We start from the raw sequence: 17,378 nt of genomic DNA, 5'->3' as shown, positions 1-17,378 counted from the left end.
CTGTGGCATGATAGAAAAACTTTTAGAAAATTGACACTCGACACAGCTTAGGAATAGGATGAACTATTCCAGATAGATAGATAACTCATGCAGCGGTGTGCCTATTTTTACGGTTTGAAGATAATGACAATGTAAAACAAATATACATGAATCTAACCAAATTTATCTATTATATCACTTTATTATATACATTTCGCTTTGTATCACGACTGAATAAATTGGCATGTTAGGCACAACTATAACACTGTTCATGAGCGCGTTTTCAGGCAAAAACAGAACTTAATTGGTTGATTTTGTAATCATGAACCCCTCGTGAGACAAACTATCGCTGGATATAGCACTTCTCCTTCCTTTTTTACCAAAACTGAGATGATATGTCAAATGTATTAAAATGTGTGTATGTGAGATAATGCAATGCTAGTCGTGGACAATTAAGAAGTTTAAATATTATTACTCATGTGTATTAAACTTCTTTTTTTGCCTGAAAACACGCTCATATTACTCAAATAAAAACTCAAATCTGCATTTAACTTCTTGATTTCTTAGTCCAAACTTAAATCAATACTTGACCGTCTAGGGCTAGATACTCTTACAATGGTGATCAAACTTGTTAACCAAAGTGTGAAAATACACGACACTTTATTACCAGAAAATTTACAGCCATCGTGCTATGAAAACCATCAAATAAATCCATATAAATGAAATAAAACAACAAATTATATAAGCACTGCAACAAAAAAAAAAAAGATAATGCCTTAATTTCAAAGGCAAGTAATTTATTTGATTTTCTCTTGAGTCTGCTTACATTGGATTCAGAATATATTTAACTCATATATGAAAGAGTTTTCAATTTTGTTGTTTACTTTCATTTATATGGATTTATTTGATTCACTCTTTCCTTTCCAAAATGCAAATGAATATCATGCTTTTTTATTTTATCATCCTCAAAATGCAGAACTTTGCGGCTATGGTGCATGCAATTGAAGGAGTCAAGAATAATGTAACGCCCTAAGCATTGGTAATTTCAAATACTAAACTTTATACACCATTTCTATGTGCCGACATTCTCTAATGCAGAAAGCTTTCTCTCCTCTGCAAATTCAACTTTAGAACCCGCAAAAGTGTTGGAAAAGGAGTGAACTTTTGGGAGGAATTGAGGAGGAGAGAATATTTGAGGGAAGTGCAATTTCTATCCTTTAAGAGGATATTTTGATTCTTATATACTTACTTGGTATACAAATGGTAAGCTGTCTCCTATTTCTATTGTTTAAGAGGATATTTTGATTCTTATTTACTTGCTCGGTATACAAATGATAAGCTCTCTCCTATCTATTGTTTAAGAGGAAAAGTTCTACCGTCATCAATAGATCATTTTACACACTTGAATGGAGCTCTACACACTTCTCCCAACTACTCACATTTAACGGTGTATCTATACTATTTTTAATGACAAATGATATTATTAGTAAGAGAAAAGTATAATGAGTACTTAACCCACAAACACGAGAAAATAACAAGGGATACTCACCCACTAAAAACCAACACTCAATCAAGAGCTAATACATAAGAGCGGGTGTAAATGTCATTCATAATACAAACAATTCTCCTATTTTTTCCTAGCTAGAAACCGTCTCTAAGAGGTTCATTTATACCTTCTACAATATCCTCCATCTCCTCTCTCGTTGAAGAGAAAATGATCATATTCCTAGCCTATTAAATCTTCCACATCGTGACATGTCAGATGAAAGTTAGCCCTTTCCGGTGTATTTTATTTCAGGACGTGGTTGAGGAATACTCAAGAAGATAAATAACATTTTTAGATAGGATGACACACATTACGAACCACTTAATGAACAAGTATCAACAAAAGGACACCTACAAAACAAATGATCTTCTACCTCAAGAGTCTCTGGACGCCACACACAATTCGGACTAGCTTCTACCGACAACCCCCCCGAGATAAATTCAACGCAGCATATAGGGGTTTAACTGTAAAATCATGTGAAGTATGAAGCAACCGCCCAAAGCTTGATTCCCCATTCCAAAAGGTTCCCTCCACCATTGAAGATCCCAATGCCTTACATTATATTTCCAACACCCCATTTGATGATATTTACTATTTTTTGTTTGAAGTGTTAATGAAAATAAACGAGGAAATGCTTGAGAAAGATGATTTCCCCCAACCAAGTATCATGCTAATTTTTTTAAGAAATTAAACTAACTCACCCAAATCATGTCAAAAATATATAGATTTTCCATTTTCAATATTTTTCTTCGCATACTCCATTAAAAATTAATTTTGATTGTCTTCCGAACCTTTCTCTAAGGCACACACATCCCGCCCCAAGTTGAAGGAAATTTAAAATGTAAACATAACTAAGATCGTAAAATGTTGCATGAATATTTGATAGTCTGAAAATAAAAGATTATCCATTTATATCTAATTTGTGTCTTGAGTTTCTCCACTTCTTTGGATTTTTTTTTTTTGTAAAACTGAACCAATGACACAACAATGGATGCAGCATTATATATAAATTTGAGTGATTTTGGTAAAGATGGGATTCATTAAACACAGGACTAATTATATTGTCCTTGATCAGTTTACATTATATCTTTGCTTTGTTATGGGTCCTCTAAATAAGGGCTTTAGGGGGTGGGGGACCTTTAATTAGTGCATGATTGGAGGCAATACTTAAGCACGAGAATAATTTTGTCGGCTTAGGGACTGTTACATGTCAAAAGTATTGTGAGGCCACGTATTCTATTTCATTCAGAAAGGTAATAATGTGGACGAAAAAGAAATTGGAAAATTAGTAAAAAGAGTCCCTTAAGTTCAAGGCAAACGTATCACCATCTATGAAAAAAATAAAAATGCAAACTATCAACCATTTACTTGTTATGGACCTTACTACAAACGACAATGATATAAATAAGATGATGCATTCATTCTAATTAACGGGTTGATCAATCAATTAAAAATTTCTTGGCCATGACTCATTTTATTTCAACTTTAATATAATTAATTTTTGGTAACACTAGTTTTTCCTAGATAGTCTACCACTCCACCTTTTACGTACTTTGTTGAACATTGATTCTTTCATTTCATATAAAATTAGTGTTGCTTTGTAAAAGTTAATCATTCTCTACTAAAGTGCCCGGAATTATGGATTCATCACACAAAAAATGAACTTATGGGGATCCCCCATGTTAATGGATCATAGATTATATGATTTGGTCTCGTAATAGTGAAGTGAATCCTTTACCTGAAAAAAAGAAGGTAATTCTCGTGAATAAAATTAGTGTGCCGTATCCTGATGAGTTATAATTATAATTCTTGTTCTACAATAAAAAGCAAGATAGCGAAAGTTGAGAGAGACTTGGGAGCTTGGCGGGACCAAGTGCTGGGTTACTTTGAACGTGTCCTTAGCAGCATAAAACATCAAAGGTCTCGTTAACAAATGTTAACATCATTGTTTAAGAAATTCATAAAAATATATTTTATTTTAAAAATACAAATTAAATATATGTAAAAGTTATAATTAGATAATTTTTTATGTAAAAATTATTACATTTAAATACTTATATTGTTATACAATACCCTACGGGCATTTGTTAGTCTTTTTCAAATATCAATGTTAACGAGTGCTCCAATAAATTTTTAAAGATTTTATGTTAAGAAATTATTTATTAAGAAAATATATTTTAATTTCTAATGCATTGCATACATAAGTAGTATTGAATATGTTAACAATTGATAATATTTTCGTTCAGTTCCACCCTTAAGTACGCCATACCATATTCTGAGGTATTGTCTACTTTGAGTTGAAGTTTGTTACAATTTTATCTTTTATAAAATGCATCTCATTGGATTGAGAAGTGTAGATTTGGTAAATAAACTACCATTGACTCAATTCCTAGACAATGCGAGACTTTATGATGTACCGAACAAATTTCGAGCTATACTTTTTTTTAGAGAAATAATTAATTTATATTTCCTTTATAGTAGTATATATTGTGTTAAATGTATTCCAAAATTAATATTGTGTTGAATAGAAAGAAAAAACAATAAAAGGCATTTTATTAAAGAAAAAAACAATAAAATTAACATTTTGAATTTTTACTATTATAAGACACTTTTTGTTAAGAGAAAATAGAAGTGGAGAAATGATACTTGAACAACTTCCATATCTTATACATCTATGCGACATCTAACCATCCTGTTTAAATTCGTGCTTAATTAAATTAAGGACTAAATTTATAAATAATTCAACTGCATGAATTAATCATAATGAATTAGCCACATATTTCAACTTAAATTCAATTGATTAATTATCATTTAACTTAATTAGCTTGATTTATGGACGTATAAGAAAGGTTAGTGCTCATGAACATAAATGCCGGCAATCTTTGGAAGTTAGCAGCAGCTTCAAACACGACATGATCAAGAAAAGCACGCTAATCAAATCGGCTATAGCCACACCTATAAATTTTAAAGTTACCCCTTCACATAGTCATAGGACTCATGGTCATATCATATGTTGTTCATTTCACCCATCGCTCTCAAATCTTAACAATTGAAACAAACAAAGCTAGTACATTCAATTCTTTGACTCTATCTCTCAAAAAAGAATAACAACAAAACTCTTGGTAATAAAAAAAAAAAAAAAAAGTGTATATCTTTGATTTTTTCACCATTTATTTTGTCAAGTAGCCTAGTGGCTAGAGAAATTCAGCTTAAAGATGAATAAATGTGGTGTCTCGGGTTCGAACATCACCCCCTACACATATTGTGCATTATCCATTACCAAATGAGCTAAGCTAGTTTATGGGGACATTTTTTTCACCAAATTTTATTGTTTAGCAAATAATTTATTTTTCTTTCGATATTCGAATTTCATAACTTTTGCATAAATATATATATATATATTTTGTTTGGGTTGTCAATTAAAGTTGATGTAATACGTTTTTATTCCTTGTTAGTCATCATAACTCATAAGTTACTCCATCCTTGACCCTTCATTACTTAGTCTAGTCCAATAGTTTTCAATCCACAAATTTGCGCATGCTTTAGATGATACGCACCCCCCCCTCTTTACATAAACCGACAAAACCAACTTCCCAAACCAAACTTCACTCAACTCACTCACTCACCTTTTAGTCCTTCCTTCAAAGTTTCAATCAATCTCAGCCATTTTTAGCTACATTTTCTCCTTTCACAAACCTCAACTATTTTGTTTTCTTCATAGTTCATATACTTGTCACTCACACTACAAAGAACCTACGTCACAAAACAAACCACCGTTTACACGAAAAGCTAATTAATATGGTTACAACAGAACTCTCACACTCTCATTTTTCTTCCATCATGGCAAAACCCATTCCCAGAAACAAATCTTCTTCTATATTTCTCTCTGATGGCTTCCTCTTCCTTGGAGGAGCATTTTCAGCTCTTCTACTTGTTTGGGGTTTCTCTTCCTTCACAAACCCCATCCCAAACGACAACCTCACTTTAAAATCTCACAAAAACAACGTTGTTTCATACTCAACACCTGATCTACGCTTTGATCCACCAGACCAAACATTCTACGATGATCCTGAAATGGAGTATACCATGTCCGTTAAATTAGAAGACTGGGACGAGAAGCGTGAGGAGTGGCTAAAACATCATCCATCTTTCTCTGCCGGAGCAAAGGAGAGAGTTTTGATGGTCACTGGATCACAACCTTCTCCGTGCAAGAACCCAATAGGTGACCATTTGTTGTTAAGATTCTTCAAAAACAAAGTGGATTACTCTCGTATTCATGGTTATGACATCTTCTACAACAACGCTCTTTTGCATCCTAAGATGTTTGCTTATTGGGCTAAGTACCCTGTTGTGAAAGCTGCAATGATGGCACACCCAGAAGCAGAGTGGATCTGGTGGGTTGATTCAGATGCATTGTTCACAGACATGGATTTCAAGCTTCCTCTCAAACGTTACAAGGATCATAACCTTGTTGTTCATGGCTGGCCTCACTTGATCCATGAGAAACGGAGCTGGACCGGGTTAAACGCTGGTGTGTTTTTGATCAGGAACTGTCAATGGTCATTAGATTTTATGGAGGCTTGGGCTGGAATGGGCCCACAAAGTCCAGATTATGAAGAATGGGGTAAGACTCTCCGGTCAACTTTTAAAGATAAATTCTTTCCCGAGTCAGACGATCAGACAGGCTTAGCCTATCTGATCGCGATCGAGAAAGAAAAATGGGGTGACAAGATTTATCTAGAAGGGGAATATTACTTTGAAGGATACTGGGAAGAGATAGTAGAAACTTTCTCAAACATTAGTAAGAAATATGAAGATATTGAAAAAGTTGAGCCTAAGTTAAGAAGGCGTTATGCTGAGAAAGTGAGTGAAGCTTATGGTGTTATTAGAGAAGAATATTTGAAAGATGCTGGTTATGGTAAAGGAAGTTGGAGAAGACCATTTGTTACACATTTTACAGGTTGTCAACCATGCAGTGGAAAGTATAATGAAATGTACACTGCTGATGCTTGTTGGAATGGGATGAAAAAAGCACTTAATTTTGCTGATAATCAAGTTATGCGTAAATTTGGTTTTGTGCATAAAGATCTTGGGGATAATGGTGTTTCTTCTTTACCTTTTGATTATCCTCAACCATGATTATGCTTCATGACTATGACTATGACTATGATATGAATATGATCATGACCCTTCAGGTATAATCTTTTAATCATATTTTAATATGGGTCCAATTATTGGTGTGACCAATGTCTAGTAAGATTCTGTATGATGGATGATAATATGATATTGTGAAATGTGAACAAGTGATATATTTTATTCTGCTTTTTTATAATATTTTAAGGGATCTTTTTTGGCGTATTAGAGGTGGGGTTTTGGTATAAATACTATTAGATTATGGATTTGGTTTGTCAATATTTGCATATATAAACTGGGGATAATTTTATTATTCCTCGAATCCCTAGATGTATGATGTTGTTGGTTGGTTTGTCTCTTATTCTTGGATAATCCTGTCTTTTTGTCCTGTTTTTGTCAAAAGAAATGGTTCTTAATTCTAGTTTCTACATGCCCCTGTTTTGTTTTTGGACTATTGTTAGTGCATGCTTGATAATTAGAATTTGCATAGTCTCATTTGAGACTCAGATTGTTGCATTTCCATGTTATACCCCACGATTGCTGTGCTGCAATGACAGTTTTGGATGTATATTGTCAAGGTAGCCTAGCTTGTAACGGATAACTAATAAGTGAATTGATAATAGATAAAATAGTTGCTTGAATTTGTAGTATTTTGTAAAAATAATGTATAAACTTATTTATAAATATGAAACTGCATCAATGATATATTTAATTTTACCAAAAAAATGGTATATTTAATTAATCTTCAATATTTTCAATAAGTTAATATTGGTAATATTGAGAGGAAAAAAATTTAAGTTACAAACTACTAGAATTAGCTTGTAAAAAACGTTATAAACTAGTAAAAATAATATACAAATTCGTGAGAAAGTGAAGGTCACTAAATCGATTGTTTTAGTCATATGAACTTATAAGCTATAAAGAATAATCTATAAGCAAGTTATTGTGAATGTCAAACAAACCAATAACTTATCATTTTTAAACACCCAAATCATAATAAGTTAGCATTCCATTTTGATGAAAAATTGTGCTAGCTTATTGGTTTGGCTTATAATCTTGGTTGATCAAATGAGACATGTTTGGTAAATAAGCTTTTATCACTAGCTTATAACATTTATTTTAAATGATAGCATTTGAGCTTGTACCTTTTCTGATTTAAGGGCTCTATTTGGCAAAAACCAATTATTGAGCTTATAGCTTATAAGTTTATATAACTAAAATAGAAATGTAAAAGAAATTCATGAGCTTATGATATTTTTTTTACTATCTTAGTGTTTTCATATAAGTTGCTTCAAATAACGTTTGAACTTATAACTTATATTTTTCTCTCTCGATTTTATCCTTATTATTCTAATTGAAAAAAATTAAATATTTATTAAAAATATCTTGTTACGTTGTTTCATATTTGTGAGATAGTTCAACCGTTAATATTACCGAAAATCACAAATTTAATACTTTAGATTATCCACCAGTTCAAACCACGAGTAAAACTTTGAAGTGGGGGGCTTCTTCGAGTTTTTACATTGTCAATTCTTTGGATACTGCTTTTTTTCATTAAGTATTAAGACATAATATTGAAATGATATATATATTTTTTTTAATCAATACTACTTTAACTAACTCATTACTCATTGAAAAATACTACTCGTATTTTGTATAATGATTTAGACCTAACTTTTTTTCCTTATAATAAAGAAGATTTCTGACTGAGATTTTATTTTTAGACAAACTAGTCCCATCAATATTATAGTTCGGCCCACCATTATTTGAATCATTTTAGCGAAAGCTTTACAATAAAAAAGTACACCCTCCGGTCACTAATATAAGCAAAAAACTACATTTTAGATTCATTCATTTAATGATGCACATAGTCTTTATTATAGACCACATACATCATTAAATGAATGAACCTAAAATATAGTTTTTTGCTTATATTAGTGACCGGAGGGTGTATGTGCATGCATGATTATTGAATTGTTGAATACTGTAGTGTTTGCTACAAACTATGGCAATAATGTTAACAAAGAAGAATAACAACCGATCACAGATGAAAGAAACGTGTTTGTCACTATACAGTCTACACACATCATTTCCTCATTAGTACACACAAACTTTGGGAAACTTAATGAAAATTGATACCTTGTTGTCTTAGATTATTGAATTGTCCAATGTCGCTCAACCACCATTATACTCAAATTATTAGATTCCACTGGAGTTAATCTACCCTATATTATTAATTAATGTTTATTATTTCTTGTAGTATTGTTTTCTGACAATGATGGCATTAACTAAAAGAGTGTCTTTCATATGGCCTGGCTAACTGGTCGCTAACTTTGCTATAGTTGTTACTTTTGCTTGCATAAGCCCCCACATTCAGCTATATGATACTTTTTATTTCTTATTTTTGGAACCAACCACAATTTTTTAGCTTTTGAATATTTAAAGTTAAATGGTCATAAGTGCTAACACTTTTTCAAACAATAATCTATATTCAAAAACTATTTGTTATATGCTCAATAAAAGTATTTATAATGCATGATTTAAGATTCATTTTTAAAATAGTTGTTAGTATTAAATAAATGAAGTAAATTTCAACCAAAAACTAATGAAGTACATAATCCGGTTACTATTATAAGCAGAAATTAATACTTTAGATTGATTCAATAAATACTAGTGAATGAACATAAAATGTGGATTTTTGCTTATAATAGTGTCCAGATGATGTATATTTTGTGATGGTTTAGAACTGCGTAGCATATTAATTCGAGAAATCCACAGCACATGCTTCCAATATTTCTCTGAACTCTTAACCATACATGTGTTGTTTGTTGGGGAAGCATTTTCTTGTGGATCTCATAAATGTACGTATTTTGGACCTTCATTGTGAAGACCCACCCAACTGAATTTGGGGAAAATTTACTATGGCCCATTAAAGAAGGGGTAGATGAAGCATGTGGATACCTCCAAATGTTGTCATTGACCCGTATTGTGTCATATAAGGGGTTGTGGGTCAAACATTATCAAAACTGTATCATGTGATTAATGTCAATGCTCAGTCACATACTCACATATAAGTATAACAACAGTGATGCTTACCTGAAACAGTTTGGCCATTCCTAGTACATCTACCCTTTGTCTGTTCTTCCTCTTGCACTCCCTTGCAAGAAGTGTTACATGTATAGTAGTATAGCTGTGTTAAGCTTTATGTTACTGTTATAATTTGGTGCATCCAAGATCAACAGAGTTCTGCAGTCAACAAAGAAAGGGATTGATAGAGTTCGATAAACTAGAGAACAATGTTGGTTTTATTTTCTAACTAAAATATGTATTACTTTCTTTATTACATAGTACATACATAGGCACAACTTGCAGTTTATTTTATTGCATGTTCAGATTCACATTCATATCATAATAACTCACAATAGATGGATTTGCACGAGCACGTAGCTATGTCTGACTCGTGGTTACCAAAATCGCTTCCACCACGTCCACGACCATAAGTTGGGAGGCGCCGACCCACTTCTCAATGTCGCACATCCCTTGCCTCTTGTCATTGCTATCTCAAATCATCAGACAATTACAACTTCAAGAAGCGAAACAGTAGTTTACTCTAAATTTTATTTTCAATGAATTTTGGTTAACTTCGAGGTTAAACTCGTTTTCATCATATAAGATACAATGATACATTAGATAATTATGTATTCATTGCAAATAATACTGGTCAAATCAAAACTTTTTCACATATAAATTTTCAAAAAATTGATATGGCTTAGGAGGCATCCTGAGTAACTTTCTTGGAGAATGGTTGTAGGTTTCTATGGTTTTTGTGGCATTGGCGCCATTACGAATGCTGAATTATTGGCCATATTCAGCGGTAGATGCTATTCGTAGATATGGTTTCTATAGTTAACTTGGGCAACAGGTTACACGTATGTTATTTAGTGGTTCCTTAATGGCAGTTGATATAGTTACTATAGGAGTAGTTCCAACTCACATGTGTGCTCCAACAGTAGATGCTATTTATAGATTCCTTGGTTACAATTGGCAATTGTCCTTCTTACACACCTTGAGGAAAGGAAATAAGTGTACATATTCTCTTGCTTATAAGGGAGCTTCTCAAGAATCTCATTTGGTTCATTTAGTTAGAGTGGTGATACATGTACCACCCCATGTGGCAATACACCCTTTACACCCACATAAAATTCTGACATGTGGCAATCTTGACCCCACATAAATAGAAGATAAAGTGTGGTTGTGAGATGAAATTACCAAAATATCCCTAATACATGGGGTGTACAATGGGATGTATGAATAAATGGTGTTTATGTAACATTTTTCTTTAGTTACTATATTCTTTCGTGTTTTCTTTTTTCTGTTCAGACTAAAAAAATTACAAACCATTTCATGAAAAAAAGAAAGAAAGAAAAAAGAGACAAAAATATCATCCTCCATAGAATGCATAAGTACCCACTTCATCCACCATTTCAGTATTCCTCTCTTCATCTGTTTGTTCAGTACATAAGTTGAGGGGGAATAAATAAAATATAACCACACAATCACGGCTAAAGGTTAAGCGTATTCAACCAACAATGGATTGGTCCAATTGATAAGGGGCTTGGATCCCTTAAGTGGGCAGGAGTCTGATCCCTGACTCGTGTTTGCGAAAAATATCCGATTTTCAGTGAAGAATTCGCACCTTATATGTCCCACATATTACTCAACAGAGATTATTTAATATCAAACGGCGGTGAAAACTTCGTAGTGATAGTATTCAATTCACAATTGAAACTTAAAGCTTAAAAAACAAGGAAATTCCTGGAGTTAATTAACAAACAACTGTGAAACACAGTCATGGTTTAGTTTGTAAAGCCATCCCATCTATAATATTTAAAAGACTTTAATATGTATCTCGTCCTTGCAATTAGGGTCGTTTAAAAATTGGTCAATGTAATGACTAATCCTTGCAAATTAGCCTTACATTTGTTAATCATTTAAAATTTCGTCCCACATCCTCATTAATCACCGTCACGTCACTAATTAGCTGACGTGGCGCTATTAATTGGTCAAATGATTGTTTGACTCAGAAAAAGTTGATGCGAACGGACAAAAATACCCCTGACTTCTCAGACAATTGCGAAAGGACCAATGAAAAATGACCAAACTGCCCCTCTCTTCTTCTTCTCAAAATCTTCTTCCCTTTGCTTCTCTTCTCTGCAACTGATTGGAGGGAGTATTATTTACCCAGAAATCAGTAATTACTCTTTCTTTGCTATGTTGTCCACTGCTCTCCTCTACTTGCCATTCTCTCCCTTTCTCGCTCCTCCGCTTTCTCTTTTTAACTTCCTACCGGAGAATCACTCGACCCGATCCATTTTCCACCATTCATTGTATTCTCTCCGAACCAGAACCAGAAAAACAACATGAAAGGTAGGTGCTTCAGATCTGTGTTGGGAGGACGAAGATAGAGATGACGGTGGATGGCGGCGGTGATTCGTGTTACAAGAGATGCCAGAATCGGGTTGAGCTTGATGATACTTGAAAACGCCATAACTCTGTTGACTGAGTTGCTTACAAAATTAACAAGAGATAACAACAAACGTCAGCAAAGATCCACACACGAAGAACAAAAATCCAATGCTATGTTCAATTCCTTTGGTAAATGTTTATCTATGCATTCACAAACTTGGGTTTACTTTAGTTTCTTATAAACTTCAATTCTTTTACTTCTTCTACTAGCTATATGTAACTTAATTTACTCACCTTTTTTTAGGTTTTGGCTCATGATTTTTAACACAATATTGCAACCATGAATAATAAATGGGTATATCTTTTTATATCAAATTTAGACATCTCTTACTTGTTCTTGTGTTTGTTGCTACTGTACTTGTTTTCCAATCTTACTGGAAAATGTTTTCTCTCTTGGATTTGTCTAGTAGATTTATTGGAAACAATGTTATTTTCAGTCTGGTAATTCACTACAATATGAAGTGGAAAATCATGAAAAAGAAATTCACACTTTCAATAAAAAAATACTAGATGATTCTGCTCAAACAGTTAGAGAATTTGATGAAAATCACAATATTCAATGGGTTGCAGAGAAGGGAAGCAAAGGGAAGAATTTTTTGAGTTGGGCATTTTAGTCCTTTCACGTTTGTATGTGAAATCAGCTGATTAGTGACGTGACAGTGATTAAGTTGGTCAAATGACGAAATTTTAAATGATTAATAAATGCAAGGTTAATTTGCAGGATTAGCGATTACATGAACCAATTTTCAAACAACCTCTAATTGCAATGACGAAATCTTATCTTATTTATAAAAGGTCTTAAGTTGTCTTAAACAGCTTTTTGGAACCAAAATTTGAGGTTAATTTTGTCATTTTAATATTGACATCTCATTATTTATTATTATTATTATTATTATTTAATATATATTTAAGCAATTTAACAAACTTTTGCTAAATTTAATATTGACATCTTATTATTATTATTTAACATATATTTAAGCAATTGAACAAACTTTTGCTAAATTTGTGCCATAAACTACTAAATACGTTTTTTTTCTTCCATAATCTTAGTTTGTTTGTTTTTATTTTGTTTTTTGTTTGATGGACATCATAGTTTGTTTTCTATTTTTTTTGTAGTGCTATTTTCTCTATTTATTTGGTAATATAAACAACGATCCCCATATGTTTTTTTGTTTTTGTTAACTATGTTTTTCTAAAGAAACTTTTGCTAAAAAAATTTCTCATTAAATTTGTGCCACCAAAGAAAAGAAAAAACCTCATCTAACGTTTGTCTTTGGTAACTAACTCTGTCTACATATGTGCCACTTTATGCCAAACTAATAATCTCTCAACTCTCTATATTAGATCTTTTAACATGATGTTCTCATTTACGTCTTTGGGCGGAAACGATGGCAATGCCCCACCAATATTTATCATGAATGGAGATAATTACCATCAAATGGGAAGTTTGCTGCCACAAGATGGTTCTCAACTAAAGTTTACTCAGTTATATATATATATATATATATATATGACACCAACAATGAAGTTGCAAATAGGATGTCGGTGGTCGGGTACAATTGTTAATCCTTTTTTTTGTTATACCTAATAAGCAATCGTTAGAATATTTATATAAATATATTATGATATCTCTAATTTTTTTTCAACGTTTTGTATAGCACGAATGACATGCCTAATTTGAAATTGAGAATTTTAGGCAAGCAGAGACGTGACGGAAGGAGGTACAATATTCCTACAGCATCCGAAGTTGCTACTCTTATAGTTGGTGATTATGATGCTGCAGATTATGAAAGGGACAAAATTATCGAGCAGAAAATAGGTATCTTTAAACGTGTTTCAGTTCTAAATACTGCTTATCTTCCACTGCAATACCCTTTACTGTTTCCAAGAGGAGAAGATGGATATCGAGATGACGTGTCTTTGAAAGAGAGATACAACAAACCATCAAACAAGAGAAAAGAAGTGTCGATTAGAGAATTCTTTTCTTTTAGAATTCAACAAAGAGAAGTTGAGAGATCAACTTTACTGTACTCTAAAAGGTTGCTTCAGCAATTTTCAGTCAACGCATATAGTATGATAGAGTCTTCGCAGTTGCGATATGCCAAGACACATCAGAAAGAGTTAAGAGTAGATATGTACAACTGTCTTGCTGATGCAGTATTCAGAGGAGAAACAAATCCTTCAACAGCATGAAGGAGGATTATATTACCGTCAACTTTTACTGGTGGAGCACGTTATATGCTTCAAAACTATCAAGATGCTATGGCAATTTGTAGGTGGGCTGGATATCCAAATTTGTTCATCACATTTACTTGCAATCAAAAATGGCCCGAGTTGCAAAGAGTTGTAACTGGTATGGGACTCAAATCCGAGGATATACCAGATTTAGTCTGTCGAGTTTTTAAGATTAAACTTGATCATATGATAAAGGATATAATGTTATCTACAAATAAGTCTTTCAGAATTTAAGATAGGTAATTTACACATATACATATTCGTATATATTTTCTATTTGTTTATTGTTGTGTGCATCTAGCTATGTTTTTCAAAGCACTTTTATTTAAAATAATGCCTTTCTTTCGAACTATATATATATATATATATATATATATATATATATATATATATATATATATATATAAACTTATCAACTAAATTTGTTTCACAAATTAACAATATGTTATGCATTTTTCTTATACTTTTTTACATGGTTATGTAATTTGTATTTCTCTTTATACCTTACGCCATTTAAAATAATTGTGTATAATCATACAAATTTATTTTATTTCATGCCAGGTTGATCATCATCTTTATGATGAATTTTTTATTTCGAATCAGCAAAAGTCATGGACACAAAACTGAATTTTACCGATTCAATTGTTGAGAATTGATACGTCTTTATTATCCTCAAATTTGTATATTATTACTCAAGACAAACTTATATTAGTAGTTGCATTTGGTTATTTTTATTTGTCTATCCGATGTGATAACGAGAATTCTTAATTACTTCAAGTTTTTATTGGTTTTATTTTGGACACGTTAATTTATGCTCACTTACAACTATTATTGTTTCATTTACAATTACCTTATTTATTAATCAATGTCATATCTTACTTCCCGTGCATCGCACGGGTCTAAATACTAGTACATATTAAAGCTTATTTAAAATGATGATCACTGCATTAAGAGCATAACAACACATACACAAAAACAATACTCTAAATTGTATCCCCATTTTTGTGATAGTTGCAACAAACTAACTAGTATATTTTCATATCACGTACTAAAGAACTACACAATATGTTTACGGACGAGCTTCTCTCATGTCATCCACAGCATCACTTGAAATTGAACTTTGATTGCATTTGTCCAATGGAGAGGCAACTCGCTTTTCTTTGGCAACCCTTTTTGCCATCCTCCGCTGCTTCATTTTCTTGGAGTTAACGCAAACCGTCTCATCACCTAAAATCAAGCTGAGTCAGAGCAAAACATGGCCTTTTCATATTATTATCAGTTTCAAATTCGGCAGGTTGGTATAAACAAGTGTCACATTTGGTCTATGGTGGATTAATATTTGAAAATGGCTCAAAATTTTGATGATGATGATGAATGTCGTCCCCTTCATGTAGAAGTTTTTGGTCCTCTAGGTCTTTACTCTACATCCTTACAACTAAGAGAGTGAGCTGATATGTATTAAATTCAATAAAAACAAGATAAAATTTGTTCAGTCAAAAGTTATTTTTCTTTCTAAACCGGCACCAACCGGATCATTGTCACCGTCTTGAAAACGAGTAATAATGAGTTTCTACTTTTTACTTATGGACATCAACATTGATCTTTTTTAGAATTTTGAACGGTTTTCAATTATGGATTTACCATAGACTATACAAGACACTTCTCCATCCTAAAATACACTTTCACATCAACATAATCAAGACATTCGTTTTTGAGAGAAGATCTTCACAGTTTTATTGCAACCCAATTTAATCCTACCGACAAAAATAATACTAAACTAGTCGCTAGCATTTTTATACCACAGTCTCAGACTCATTATAACAGAGAAACTAATTTATCTCTAATATAAAAATGTTAGAGATGAATTTGACTATTACTTATTGTCAGGATTAAATTGGTTTGCAAAAAAATGTGAGATGCCAAATTGGCCGAAAATTGTGAGATACTAAATTTGGCCTTTACTCTTATTTTGTTAAGGAAATAAGCAAGACATTCATAAATGATGAAACATAGTCAATAGGTTTGCAATTGAATAACCTTCCTGAGAAGCATTTGATCGAACAGTTGGAGGAGGAGCATCATCCCCACACTGGGTTGCTTGGGTCGGAGGCAACAATGGCCCAATCAATTTTCCACGTAGTATTGCTTCTTCCTTCATCTTCTTCTTACGAATTCTCTTTCGTTGAGCTCTAGTGAGTTTCTCCATCTCAGAATCATGTCCTTCTTCTTCACCGCTGGTTGAGGCATTTTCACAGTCATCTAATGAGCCTGAAATAACGTCGGAGTAAGGCTGCAATTTGACTGAGTCTTCTTCTGGTTCCAAATCCTGTTCAGTTAAATTAATGATGATGATGTTGATGATAATGTATTAATTAATCATTGAATTATTAAAGAACGAAAGATAAAAGATAGAGGGGAAAAGATGGCATACTTGTGGAGATGAGGGATATAGCGTGTTAACAATTGCTTCGTTAAACCTGCGTTTTCTCTCGTCCCGGCTCATGAAATCAAACGGAGTTGTAAATTGATCGTATATATTTGTATGCTATGCTACACTAATGGATCCTTGACCGGCAAATTGTGAAATTCTCTTCCCACTTCCCTATTTTCCTTTTTGTTGATTGTGGCTGAAGTTCACACATTTTAAATGTGAAAAAATTTCAAGTTCGAACGCCAACGCAATGTATACTAGTGTATTTATCCGACGTTGCCCGGGTTAGATATATTCAAGAAAACCAAAAAATTCTAAGTACGGCATTTGCAAATAAAATTTATCGCAGATTGGTAGGGGATGAATACCTTAATAGGTACACACGAATAGAATAACATAAACCATATTATAAATGATCATAAATTTATAGATGCACATACATATAAAATTAATTGGATTTAGTATAAATATTAACACATACTTATAGAATAAAATTAATTTTTTAAGATTTTGGACTCGCATAAATCC

The 17,378-nt window shown here is 32.5% G+C and overlaps 3 protein-coding genes across 5 annotated transcripts; 2 read left to right on the top strand and 1 right to left on the bottom strand.

The window, feature by feature from the left end:
• The first annotated feature begins 5,053 nt into the window (after nucleotides 1-5,053).
• On the top strand, nucleotides 5,054-7,064 carry LOC11430993 (galactomannan galactosyltransferase 1). Its single transcript, XM_003611508.4, has one exon. The coding sequence runs from the start codon at nucleotides 5,324-5,326 to the stop codon at nucleotides 6,662-6,664; it is 1,341 nt and encodes a 446-aa protein (XP_003611556.1). The 5' UTR covers nucleotides 5,054-5,323; the 3' UTR covers nucleotides 6,665-7,064.
• A 4,019-nt stretch (nucleotides 7,065-11,083) lies between these two features.
• On the top strand, nucleotides 11,084-14,710 carry LOC112421807 (uncharacterized). 3 transcript variants are annotated; one of them, XR_005646185.1, is made up of 3 exons: nucleotides 11,084-12,313; nucleotides 12,429-12,479; nucleotides 13,529-14,701. XR_005646185.1 is itself a non-coding variant. In XM_024783578.2 (3 exons), the coding sequence occupies exons 2-3, from the start codon at nucleotides 13,539-13,541 to the stop codon at nucleotides 14,375-14,377; spliced, it is 696 nt and encodes a 231-aa protein (XP_024639346.1). In that variant the 5' UTR covers nucleotides 11,084-12,313; nucleotides 13,529-13,538; the 3' UTR covers nucleotides 14,378-14,693. The 3 variants fall into 3 exon arrangements, 1 of the variants encoding a protein (XP_024639346.1); XM_024783578.2 differs by lacking the exon at nucleotides 12,429-12,479 and having other exon boundaries at nucleotides 13,529-13,737; nucleotides 13,881-14,693; XR_005646184.1 differs by having other exon boundaries at nucleotides 11,084-12,479; nucleotides 13,529-14,710.
• A 632-nt stretch (nucleotides 14,711-15,342) lies between these two features.
• LOC11430990 (uncharacterized) lies at nucleotides 15,343-17,018 on the bottom strand. The gene is made up of 3 exons (XM_003611505.4): nucleotides 16,851-17,018; nucleotides 16,457-16,745; nucleotides 15,343-15,646 (listed from the first exon to the last, which is right to left on the bottom strand). Exons 1-3 carry the CDS (start codon nucleotides 16,920-16,922, stop codon nucleotides 15,489-15,491), a joined length of 519 nt encoding a protein of 172 aa, XP_003611553.2. The 5' UTR covers nucleotides 16,923-17,018; the 3' UTR covers nucleotides 15,343-15,488.
• Nucleotides 17,019-17,378: the final 360 nt, after the last annotated feature.

The sequence above is a fragment of the Medicago truncatula genome, chromosome 5, assembly GCF_003473485.1.
Source record: "Medicago truncatula cultivar Jemalong A17 chromosome 5, MtrunA17r5.0-ANR, whole genome shotgun sequence".
Lineage (NCBI taxonomy): Eukaryota > Viridiplantae > Streptophyta > Magnoliopsida > Fabales > Fabaceae > Medicago > Medicago truncatula.
Note: the sequence above shows the minus strand (reverse complement) of the source record. Positions and strands in the feature narration are given on the sequence as shown.

Excerpts from the sequence above, each read along its gene's own strand:
- LOC11430993 (XM_003611508.4), top strand. The coding sequence starts at position 5,324 with ATGGTTACAACAGAACTCTCACACTCTCATTTTTCTTCCATCATGGCA.
- LOC112421807 (XM_024783578.2), top strand. The coding sequence starts at position 13,539 with ATGATGTTCTCATTTACGTCTTTGGGCGGAAACGATGGCAATGCCCCA. Across the intron at positions 13,738-13,880 it reads AATAGGATGTCGGTGGTCGG|GCAAGCAGAGACGTGACGGA; the intron begins GTACAATTGTTA and ends TGAGAATTTTAG.
- LOC11430990 (XM_003611505.4), bottom strand. The coding sequence starts at position 16,922 with ATGAGCCGGGACGAGAGAAAACGCAGGTTTAACGAAGCAATTGTTAAC. Across the intron at positions 16,746-16,850 it reads TATATCCCTCATCTCCACAA|GATTTGGAACCAGAAGAAGA; the intron begins GTATGCCATCTT and ends TTAACTGAACAG. Across the intron at positions 15,647-16,456 it reads ATCAAATGCTTCTCAGGAAG|GTGATGAGACGGTTTGCGTT; the intron begins GTTATTCAATTG and ends GCTTGATTTTAG.